This window comes from Rhea americana, unplaced genomic scaffold, assembly GCF_003343005.1.
Source record: "Rhea americana isolate MKP2758 unplaced genomic scaffold, rheAme1 scaffold_0, whole genome shotgun sequence".
NCBI classification, from domain to species: domain Eukaryota; kingdom Metazoa; phylum Chordata; class Aves; order Rheiformes; family Rheidae; genus Rhea; species Rhea americana.
The window spans coordinates 1,477,797-1,490,885 of NW_028185037.1; the positions used below are offsets into that span (position 1 = coordinate 1,477,797).

Consider the following 13,089-nt stretch of genomic DNA (forward strand, 5'->3'; position numbering starts at 1 on the left):
TTTAAAGAAGCAAAACAGTATAAATGGAAACTAGAGAATAAATCAAAACAGCTGTCAGGAAGCAGGCATCCGGCACCAAAGCATAATAACCATCAGCCTCAAGCATGATCATACAGCTCAAACTCTTTATAAAAGAGGACAGGGAAAATCACGAAAAATATGAGTTAGAAATTTTCACAAGTTACCGTGTCATTAAATGGAAGAAAGTTGTAGTAAAGTTGAAGATTAGCACAGTTTTTGATAGCTGATAAGATATGAACAAGACTAATGTTTTTGTTAATAGTAAGATGAAATATTTTTCTGCCATACTTTGTGGCAAAGCTGTTAGTGAAGAAGTCCAAAAACTGACTTGTTTTCTTYTAAGGTCATGGAGTGGAGTTCTGACCTCAGAGAAGCTAACGACAAAAGTCCCAGTAACTTCAACAGGCTTGGAACTGGAGTCAGTCACTTACTTATTAGCATTTCACTCTGTAAAAATATACTATTAATACATCTGGTGTTGTTCAATACCACTACTGTTTCTCTCTGCAACCATTTGCCAACAGTCACAGAGAATACCATTCAGTATTTTAAGCTCTGAGGAATGACATAAAAGAAAAAGTAGACAGCTCTAAAGACAGCAGCATGCCTAGGAAGGCACGCACCAGAACACCTGTAGCCTTCTCTCCAAGCATTGTTTTGACACAGAGACTTATCAAAGAAGAGTGTTCTTCCTGGAAAACTTATATTTTAAACTCTTTTACTGTTCAAAAACAAGGGTGTGAAAACACTGTCAGTGACACTGAAGGACTCTGTCTCACTGTCGGCCTTTTCAGAAATGTTTCAGGTTTTTATTTGAAACTAGGCAAAACTGCCAAAATTTTCAAATTAAAAATTGTGGTTTTCATCTTTCATCAAAAGACAACTTTTATTCATGTGTGCATTTTCAGGAAGTGAAAGTGCCAATATAAGAACTCTATAGGCAAGCAGTCAAAGACCTGAGGCTTCAGGTACTATTTCTTCATTGTTAGCTTTCTTCTTCTTTTGCAGATTTATTTTCTCCTTTGTCGAAATAACCCTATGCCATGGGTAAACAGTGGAAGATTGGCAAAGAGACAGGAGTGTGTTGACTGACCAATTATTCCAGCTGCCAAAACACTTGGCACGCAGAACCTATAAGGAATGACAGATCGTGGCCCTTAGACTTGCACCACCTCAGCATCAACCTGGYCTTGCGGACTCCTAAAGAACTACTGCTTCCCTTGTTATCTGTACTGCGTGCACAGTAACCCATATTGTAACCTATTAATTCACCTTAAACCTATGCCTCCCCAAACTTCACCATGGGCCAATGCTCTGCAGCGCCTGGGACAGTCCGGTTGCTTCCCTGCAAGGTTCCTGGGGCTCCCCATGCAGTTTGGGGATTTCAAGGCAATAAACATCTAATAATCTTACACCAGAGTGTCTTCTATCTCTGTGTATTCCAAGTATCAACTACTACCGCTAACACCCTGTATCCAAAACTAAAACAAATTCTTTTTCTTTAGTTGCTTTTTTTCTCTTCTTTAACCCCTACCTGCTTTTCAAGTATGATATAGCACAAATCTARAATAGTAAAATAGAGAAAAGATAGCACACCTCTTAATTCACTAAACACATCCCAAGTTGTAATGAAAGAAAGCATCTAGAGAGAAGATTAGTAGTAAAAATTGGACAGGAATTCATTTTCAAAATCCGAAAATCTTCAATAATTGTGTGTCCCATTTTAACTCAAGTCAAAAAGTGAACCATCATATTTCTCTGCAACAATCAGAAAGATAGTGTTAATGAATATTACGATGTGTTGTAATCATCAGGAGGTTTTATTATATCCAAGAGTCCACTGTGTGAGCTATGAACACAAAATAAAAAGATGGTCCCTGTCCCACCAGCCTCACATGCTTTCTGAAGGTACGATGAGATGGAAACAGAGAGAGGAGAGACAGAAAGGGAACAACAGGACAGCAGTGGCCAAAACAAGCAGTAATTTTATGGAATTTTTGCTCTGGGAGAATTTTTCCCGAGAACATTCAATAGCCAAGCGGTAAATATATTTCAATGAGATAAAAGAAATCATGGTCAAGTCCTTGATGTGTTTGGTTCAAATCACACAAATSCATGTCTCTGTGAATGAGAAAACTTATTCTATGCGTTTTCTGAAAAATCTGATTTTGAGTAACCAATATTTTCTGGTGAAGAATCATGTCACCTGAAAGCCACATGAATTTTTTTGGACATTTGTTTCTTAGAGAAAGTAACTCAGTATATTAGGGCACAAAGCTCATGTGAGCATCAATAAAGAATATTGCAAGTATCAATGATGTATCAACATTTCAGAATGTTCTGTATTAATGAAGACCCAATTTTGGCAAAATATTAAATCTTCTTGGTAACAAATACAAAAAAGAAACCACAGTAAATGTTCATGATTAATATTTTTCATAAAGTCAAATCTTTTCTAAAAAGTTAAAATCATGTACAGCAAGTTCACCAGAAATTTAGTTAAGTAATGTAAACACCCTTAAGAAAGCAACAAAAATGTGCTGTAATATTTTAAGAATGTTTCTTTAACAAGGTTGAATTCAATTCATAATTGAATTGGTTCATTAATGCCTCCAATGATCACAACAGAGTTACTAAAGTAAGTTTGAATTTGGCCTAATATTTCTTTCAATTTCAAAATGCACTTACTTTCCCAGGAAATTCTATGTAATATTTTTATTCCAAAATAAATATTATCTGCCATTCATAGTCCCTTAATTTGGCAGCGTAAATAACTGTAACCTTGTCTGCATGGTAGACAGAGAGAGATTAGTCAGAGTCAGAGACTAGTTCAAAACAATGAAATGATGCCAGAATTAAAGACCAGCATCAACCTCACAAATGTCCATGACTAATGTAAGGTGCACTTACTTGACCCATTTCCTCTGACAAGCCTAGAGCAATAGATAAATAAGAAGCAGCAAACTTCACAAGTCTCTACCAAGACAAGACTTTCTGCTACATATACCGTTTTCTCCTCTTGTGAAGACAACATTAAGAGTAAACACAAGAAAAACTTAAAACCCTACCAGAAAGCACTCAGATACTGTTGATAAAAGGTGCGGAAGAATCTGTACAGGACAAAATAGATGTAACATGAGTTCCATTAAAATTACCAAACTCTGCTCCTCCTGCTTCTTCTGTGTAACTTAGAAAGGAAAGCAGCATTTGTTATGTTTCAAATTTTTGGAAGGATCTACTGTTTTGTCTATACTTCTGAGCTTCACTCAGCAAACAGGCCACACTACACTAAGCACTAGGAGGAAAATTAAAAGTAGTTTCAAGATCTGGAGCCTGTTTGCCACTAAAATCTTTTTATTTCATTACTTTTCACCAAGAAAAGGAGTAGTGTGAAGGAGAACCAGGTGTTTTTTCCAGTCTAGGATTCAGTTCCAATCAGCTAAAAGCAGTGAGCATTTCAGCAAGTATTTTGTGGGAAGCAATGGTGTGGGTGCTTCCCCGTGGAAGTTTCTCCCCCACAGCCAAAATTCTGCAAGTGTCCTGTGATGGTACTGGTGGGTGGCAGGCGTTCCCGCACTAGCGGAGGTGCTGTAACTGGTAGATGGTATTTGGCTCTCAGCCCTTGGAARTGTCTTGAAAAAATCATACAAAGGAAACAATGGATTAGGGCACATGAGGACTGTGAGATTCTCTCCAGAAAAATATGTCATCAAATGAAAGAAGGGCTATATTAGTAATCTATGTGGCTATTTTTATTATGCCTGCATTTGGGTATACTCTTTTCCAAAGCATCTATTTATTGGATATTATCAAGAATGAGAGATTAGGCTAGATTAAGCTTTGGTCAACCCAATACGGCACCCCTCACATTCTCATAGAGCTCTGAACAGCCAATACTCCCTATCACTTTTTTAAATAATCAAACACTACAATATTGTATTCTACAGAAATACTTGAGAGCAATACAAATAATGCTATTATGTAGAGATATGAGTTAATTATCTGCACCATGGYAAAATCACTATGTTGTTGTTATTTCAGTAATTTCTGCAGTAAATTATCCCCTTTACATCAGTGGCAACCTACAATGACAGATGAGAAAGAAATAAATTCTTAAGACCTGAAATTAAATTGAAAGAAAAATAAATAAGCTACAAAAGTAACAGTACTGGTACTTGTCCACTGCTATATTATCTTCATTTTTTCTCTCTTGCTGCATTTCCACTGACACAAGGAAGCAATTTACAAKGTCAAGGAAATCCATGTCTGCCTGTGTTGAATTACAATATTCATATTTCTACTTGTCTATAGTGAACTAAAGTCATAATAAGGTCAGCTATGTCATTAGTCATACAAGCCATCTTTCRTTTAGTAAGGCATCTTCAAATATCACTCTTACTTTACTTGTAATAATTATCATCAACAAGYAATGTTTGTGCCATTGTATCCTAACTGCCATAAATTTGCACAAATAAATCACTAAAAGGTTAAGATATTTTTATCCTAAATATAATGTACAGTACTAATCTGCTTTGTTTTGCTATTGTGACTAATGAGATGTGCTATAGTTGTATCAATTTATAATTATGCCAGATCACATGGCAGCAGAGAAATAAGAACAATAAACAACAGACGGATGTTATTTTTGCTTAAATTTTTAGCATAAATTATAAATTTATGTTAAGTTCATGAAGCATAACATCCAGATGGAAGTGCATTGGCATAACAATGATCGAGATACATTTTTGTCAGTTCATAAACAAACTAACCAAGTATCTTTCAAACACCCAGCTCTGTTTTGTATTTCCCTGTTTGATCCTTTAGTCTACTTTTTGGTATTAGTCTTGAATAAAAATCCTAGAGATAACAGTAAAATATAAACTCTCTGGCAAAAGATGAGAAGTGTATGAGACAATTGCATATAATGCTGACAGTTCTGAGGCCATTGGGTGGACATTGTTTTCCAACAGGTATTCCAGAGTGTTTCACGCTMGTTTGTTCCTGCTGAACACCAGAGTATCTGCAGGTAAGTCCAGAGTCCTAAACGCACACAGTACTGCTATCTGCCACCTCCCTGATCAAGACAGAACAAGCTCTTAGTTACTTCTACCAAAYGAGAAGACTGAGTTATCTCAGTAGTGTGGAATAGTAGGGGCATTATATTATATATGAGTAATTAAATACATCTCTTAGTAATATTAAACAAGCTAGTGGGAAATAATTGAGTGTCCTCCATTAGCCTGAAAAGGAAATTCACTGGGATGATGTCTCAGATCACTCTATTGCAGATGCAAATTGACTTAATTTTGCTCATTACAAAGGATTTGAATTTTGTATCTCCTAAAAATGAAATTTCCATTTTTTTGTTCTGTTAAGTTGATTAACATTAAAAATTCCTAGGAATWTTTTACTTTCTTGTAAGCCTACTTTCATCAATGCCAACAACTCAGCGTTGATGAACTACTTTCATCAAACCAACTTTCATCAAAGAATCAACTGATTCTTTAAACACACAAACATTCATCAAATCCTTGTCTTCTCCTTGCATATATTAATCTTTGCAGAGATTAATACTACTGAATTATGGAAAAGAATAAAAGACAATAGTTGAGATTAGTTTTACACCTATATCATAAATTTTCYGGAAGAGAAAAATCCATATTCTCAGTATGAGACTTATCTCCTAAACAGCTTTTGGCAATTGCCATTGGTGTCATAATGTACTTTGGAGAGGCAGTTGAGATGAGACTGATAATTGCATCATCAGAAATCAGCCATTTAAAATGTTCCAGAAGCCCATAAAATTATCAATCTGCAGAAAGTATTTTAGATTATACACCATTAAYAGAAGTTAAGATACTGGAGATCTTTCTTTGTATTGCTTTTTGTTTTGCATCACATAATGTGGGAAAATGCAATGAAGCAGAAATACATAATGCACATAAAATTTGTTCAGACATGTGGRCCATATGTTGCTCATTCTGAGAAAGTTAGCTATATTTGAAAGCCACAACAAGTATCATTATGAAATATTTGTTTCAGAACAGTTTTGTGATGGAGCATGTTAGGTCAAGTAGAACATATATATGCATGATCGTATCACTTAGGTTAATTACAAAATGAAGTTTACATTTATGATAGAAAACAGAAAATACATTTTCAACAAAACTGGAATCACTATTTTCAGTTAAATATCAAAGTGAACATTCTGAAAACTAAATACTTAAGTCATAAAACTAGGCAGATAACTATTGTTTAACGGCTCATTTGAAGATATTATTTACCTTATGTAACTGATAGTATTGCTCAGCACCTATTCCTCCTTGTTCTTCTCCTGTCCACAGTACCAAGCGCAGAGTTCTCTTTGGGCGAAGTCCTAAAACATAATTTTAAATACTGTCTTTAGTTCTAAATATTCATTTATTTGAGCACTTTTTGCATTAGCCTTCACCCTCCAAGGGCAGAAAAATCTAGGTTTCTATTCAACCAYCTCTGACCTAAACAAAAAAATGAACTATTGCAAGCCTGGGCTTTGTTGTTGGGAGTACTTTGTTTGCAGAGAGGGATTGGCRTGTGGGGCAAGAGGTGCCTACAGAAGGAACACAGGTTTTTGTGGTACTGCTACTCATATTGCTTCATTGGCTACTGCCTTTGCTGCAGCAGCATAAAAGAAACAAACGAGGCGACCATATCTATGTATCTGGAAAATGTAAAATGCCTAATTATTATCTTGACTGATTTTCAATACATATGTTACTATCATTGCTGTGGCCTGCACTAAATAATGTGTGTATACTTTCAGCAGATCCAAATCAAATTTTCATAAGGATTATCATTGTTTTCTCATGGTTAATTTATTACAATTATTTGAAAATGAGCTGCTGGATTTTTATGAGAAATGTATACTGATTTCAAGAACTGAGGAGCATTACAATATTATTTTTTATTTTTATCAGACAAATGAAAGAGCAAGAAATTGTACTTTAGAATCTGAAATACAATCAGCTGTTGAATGTATGCAAATGTGTTAAAACAAGGCAATTGCAATCTGAATTTTGCTAAGATAGCTTGAGCAAGAAAGATAAATTCTCAGATTTTGAAATAGTTGGCAGAGATTAATAGATAGAAGTTGTTGCCCTTTATTTATTTGATTGATTCTATTCATAAATGAATACATTTGAGACATCAAAACTGAGGGCAGAGAACAGCAAACAGGACAAGCATAAATAGTATTCTCTGTATAGTGCAATGCTAACTATGTTCAAGCAAAGATAAAACCCACCAAAAATACACAAAAAAACAACAAAAAGAAGCCAGTTAGCAGAACATCATCAACTGTAAGGCATATATTACCATAAACATTTCTGTACTGAAGAGAAATAGTATCACTGTCAACTCTTATTTCATTTCCTAGCTGAAACGAATGAATTTTACAAGTAGATCTGACCTTCATTAATTTTTTTTCTCTCAACATAAGGGTAAATCAACTAAAGATTTCTTTTCATAAACTACACACTAGTAATTCTAATAACAGAAGACAGAATATAAGAAGAATATTCAAAATCTAAAAAATCCTAGATTTCTGATGATTGTATAATGAAGAACGTGTAAAGCAGTGGAATCAAGTGATCAAAAAGTATATTTTCTAAAGGTAGGCCTGCGGACTGTAAACAAAAGGGAAGCGAACCCCCAATTTTTAACCCCTCCCCCACACACATCTCAATGGATTTAGTTCCTCTCCTAATTCATTACAACAGCAGATTAGTCTCCCTCGCATTTCAAAATAGCCAGGTGTCATACTACAATAAGAAAATGGCAATTATGTTGAAGTTAGAATGACTTTAGACACCGTGTAACCAAAAATGTCAGTGGCTTCACCACAGAAGGTTGTTCTAAGACAGGAAAGGTGCTGGTTATAAAGCCTACAGTGCTAAATCCCGTACCATGGTCCGAATGACACTTCTGTTTAAGTGGCAAATAGAGGTGCCAGCAAAAAGCTGCATTTGTGTGTCATGTCACAAGGTGCTAAGCCCTAAAGACCAGTCTCCAATTCACCATGTCAAGGCTCTGAAAGCAGCTTTGGTAAGAGATCCTTGAGGGAGGAGAAAAGAGCCCACTGACTCTCCCAGGTGGGGGAGAACAAGCAATGCCAGCTTCATGCTCCACCGCTTAGTCCCACTGCCGTTCATGAGGGGTCTAGCGGGCTGTGGGTCAGTGACAGGGATCCAGAGTTCACCTCCAACATGCTCAAACCCCGGCTCATCTGCCAAGCTCCGCATGAGTCAGAGAAGGACACGAAAGAAGTCTGAGGTCCTTATGGCTCCCTCTCAGCCCCTGTCTCTCCATCTTTGCACTGAAGGAGAAAAAAATAAAACCTGTTGAATTGAGGTCTTTCCATCCTGAGGTGGGAAGATTGTATCAGCTCTTACACTTCAAGAGACATCTGTGAGCCAATTCACTTGTGCTCCACCAAAATGAAATAGGGTGAGCTGGAAAAAAAATGTAAGCTATGGAAGTAGCTCTTTTAAATACAAAACAAAGTGCACAGAAGAAAATTTAATTTCCTCATTATCTTAATCTGAAAGTGGAAGTATTTATCTACCCGTTATTAAAAATACAGCCATTCTGATCACAGTACATCAAACAAATCCAATATTTGCAAATAATATTGCTACAAATAGTATCAATGCATGCTTTTATTAAAAAATATGAAATACAATATTTAAGCTACAATCTTTTTTTGAAGGAAGTTTATCAATTTTCGTTTTCTTTTTACAAACTACTGGTCACTAAGCAAGGTAAAACCACCACAAACGCAGAAGTCCAAATATGACAAATATCACAGTCCAAATATRTATTGAAAAGTCACAATAAAGCAGCACTTGGAGGAGAAAGCTATATTCTGTGATATGAACACTATGTACAGGGATATGTAGCAAATTTTAAAATATAGGGAAATAGTAGCACAAATAAAATAGTGCCTTCTTTTTACCTATAGTCTTCTTTTTACCTATATAAATGACTTACTACATAGTCTAAAAAAAGACATCAGAAAAAAAACTTAAAAAAATTTACTAAATTTCTAAATAGATCATTTTGGCAAAGTGTAGTAGGTTATATTTACTGATGCATCAGTGAAGGATCCTTTTGTGTCCTCGCTGTGTCACTCACATCTTAAATTACGTAATTCAAATGAAAGTTGGAGAACATATTACTGGCTCAAAACCACAGAAACTCCAGTTTCCATCCTAAAGAGAACAGCAGAGGTTTACAGAAAARTAACATTCAAAAAGTGATAGCTAGAACAATTAAACAGATCGTTCTTTCTAAAGTTACATAATTATAATTAAAAGTAAAACCAAAACAACTATAGATCCTCCTCCAGCTATATATTCATTTCTAAATCTATAAATTCTAGRTCTTCTTTTAAAAGAACGGATTCTTTTTTCTATACCTTATCCTTAACTGGAAAAAGTATTCTTTTGCTCAAGTAGGAAATGAGGCCCAGGACCACTGAACTGTCAGATATATGACTTCTGGTCCTRATTTCATACTAGCTTGACTTCAGTAGCACTGTTCTTACTCAGATGTGTTAGCACAGAAGAGGCTCAGACACAGTATGTACATAGATCAGCACAGATGTTCATTTTACTGATCAGACTCTACATTYTCATGGTCTATTCCAAGCACAAAAAATACTATGGGGCACCTGGGCTCCTAAATTAAAAGAAAAAAATCAAAACACCAATACAGCCAACCTACGTCTGGGGAAAGGTGTGTGCTGTGTATACCAAGACGCTTGTTTTATTACATTCCCTCTGTGCTGGTGTGGCTATTCACCATCATTCATTGTCTCCGTGTAGCGTATTTTATGACTACTCTGAACACTTCACTCATACTAAGATGTAGTCTTTATCAGTGATATGTTCTGTTTCTTCTAAATAAACACACAGAGGTCACACTTGTAGATGTCAGCAGGAAGCCTAGATTAGCCAAAGACCAAATGCTCAAGGGAAAAAAGATTTGTAATTGCACTAGAAAAGAGCTATTAATTAATCAGTCTTGCTTTGGTCTCAACAATAAAATATTTTGTCAAAATACTTTCTTTCATAAYCTAGGTAAAAGACAATTGCCACCATATAAGATGGAGGTGTATAAAAATAAATATAAATAAATTTAAACACTCCTATGTTTTACATTGATTTTAAATGTAGAATGGATATTTTCTAGACAYGAGATCATTTATTAAATCCATGTATGTTTTTACAACAGTGAATGATCTCCCAGTAATAAGACAGTTCTCTGGACACTATATAAGAKCTGAATCTTATGTCCTATATAACTGCTAATGCCTGACAAAGCTGATACATTTCCATACTGTAGAACAGAAATTCAGTTTAATATCAATATATACAAATATATGTTAATCTCTCAAATGTAATGTAAAGAAATAAACTTGGTCCATCTCTAAGACAGCRCTTAAACAAGGAAGGAGGAGGATTAGAACCAAGGTAATGTTACGGACAGGAAWGCTATATAGGATCATCATATTAAAAGGATTCATGTATTTACAAGTACATGCACTATATAACGCTATCTAATTCCCAGGGCACTAAGGCAGTCCCATTTGCTTTATAATGTTTACTAAAATGCAAAGATATTTCATTTGTTAATTATTCCCATTAGTCACATACAGCTTCTGGATACCAGTAAAGTATGTTTTATCCAYCTTTTCACAAAGCTGAACCTAGGGGTTTTATGATCAAAAAAACTTCCAAAATCAGCAAATAACAGAGAAGAGGTGAAGAAATACCAGTATGTTTGGTATATACAGTGTCTTTTTAAAAATCAAAATAGGGATGAGAAGTACAAACACTAGATTTTGTTTAGTAAATATCTTCCCACTTTATAAATGTGAACAGTGCTTATTGCTTACTAATAACACTTACTAAAGTAAAGAGACATGACATGCCTGAATCACCCTACACTGTCCTCTTGTCTTAATTTCTATAGCCTATTTCCACGTCTTTATTTTGAAAGTTGCATTTATTTTCCACATCTACTGATTTTTAATAATTTTTGTAAGAAGTTGCATTAGCTACAGAGAGGAGATGATCCTTACAGTATAGAKATAGAAGCTAGATATCCTCTGTATCCTATAAACAGGAAAATGACTGTAGCCCCTCCATGTGCTCTGGGGAGYATCTGGGTTCTCAGAGCTGTGGGAACCATCAGGGTTCTCAGAGCTTTGACAGCTTTGTGTTCCCAAGACATCGCACAAGTAGCCCAACAAAGCCTTGAACTCAATATCAAACTAGTACAAACTACACTACCTGATCCCTTACTTTGTTACGCTCCTTAAGCCACTGATGTATTTGTTTCAGGAGCCTCTTTGGAGAGGCAAACATAAATATATCATTGCCAAGTCTGGTCCACTGTTAYATGTAACATCAAGAGCCACTCATTTTTCTGCATTATTACACTGCGGCCTGGAATTGCTTTAAGAGAGCATTAATGCAAAAGTGGTAAGATGCATGATGACCTTGGACAGCACATTTTGCTGCTGATATTCATTAAACTCTTAATGCATTGTTTATCTTTTTCAGATTAACAGCTGACACAGGAGATTTACTGGATGGCATCAGTCAGGGTTTTTCTATCAAGCAAKCACTTCTCATAAGATGTTTGGAGTTTCTAAAAACTCGACTATGGAATAAAAAATTAACAAAACTAATACTCTGTGTTTTGCTAAGRAAGATATTAGAATTCATCATCAAACACAGTGGTTAATTCCATTTCAAGTATCAGCATAATTTTCTATAAATAAAAATGAAACAATATATTTATATGTGTAYATAGTATGATCTCTGCTAACCTCCCTGAAGTAATATTACTAACACGGCATTTCCACGGAATACCTCCCTTGCTTCAGCTGCATCACAATGTTGAAATTCCTTTTGTGTAATGTGCTTCATACCAGCTTAGATCAGTTGAGCAAGACAATAACCCTACAAAGCCCAGAGTTTGTGCTCTTAACTATTGTCCCATCTATTATTTTTTGGAGATGACATCTCTGAGACTAACRTTTTTAGCAGGAGATTATTTTCTCCTATGTAGACTGCAACAAAGTTCTGACACCCTCACTCGATACACTGTGCCATGCACTTACCTTAAAAACTGCTCTATGAACTATCTGTAAAATGCCCTGATACATACTGGAGAGCTTACGTGATAGCATTCTGGTTTTAAAGCATTCCCTTGACCAGAAGTAACATGTTTTTAGAGTTTGAAGCTTAAGTGTGTACCTCTCTCTCACTATGGCAAAACATTCATCACAGATACTGGAAAAATCTTGCTGTCSTATCTTTCCTCCCTAGGAAGCCCTACACGGGAGAGCACTGGACTTCCCTCAGCCATCTTCCACTTGGATGCACGACCTCTTCACTTTACAACTTAAGAGGTTAAGCTTACTGTCAACACCTTCAGTGTATAAGCATTTAACAAAGCAAAGATTTTCCATGTATATTTTTAGATATACTGAGCTTTTCTGTAGCTTTGCTCTTTTAAATAATAAGACTTATAAAACAGAGAAGCAGAAAAAACTGTCAAGTTCTTTTTAAAGATTTTATTTCTTCCTTTTAAAGGAATTTACATATAGCGTCCATTGCCTTTTAAGTTGCCMTTTTTGTGGAGAAACAACAATATTTGCCTTCAACTTCATGACATTAACAAAATCAAACATACAAATATTGTCCTTTTTAATATGGCACTTGTACTATTCTTTATTACTAAGCCCTGCTTATCTTTCGTAAATGTCTCTGTTTATTCTAGTATCAATTAGGTTTCTCCTAAAACTAGTATCTTGGAAAACTGTACCAAATCAGCCTGTGAGTTTTCTCCAGGTTATGCTTTCTGCTTCACTCAGTCTCCCTCCCACCATGTCTTTGTTGCACAGTTTTCATGTCTTGTGACTTTACTAGCAGCCTTCTGCCAAAAAGTGACTTCYGATGCATATTTTATGGTCAAATTATTTGTATCAATACTCATTCTTAATTTGCTTTACTTTGC

The 13,089-nt window shown here is 35.4% G+C and overlaps 1 protein-coding gene across 3 annotated transcripts in view; it reads right to left on the reverse strand.

The window, feature by feature from the left end:
* The window catches only part of CPQ (carboxypeptidase Q), a 160,118-nt gene that overhangs the window by 37,376 nt on the left and 109,653 nt on the right, over positions 1 to 13,089 (reverse strand). For all 3 annotated transcript variants that reach the window (XM_085303062.1, XM_085302892.1, XM_085302976.1), the window contains one exon: positions 6,306 to 6,397. In XM_085303062.1, the coding sequence (XP_085159188.1) occupies positions 6,306 to 6,397 (92 nt within the window). The remainder of the gene's footprint in view (positions 1 to 6,305; positions 6,398 to 13,089) is intronic.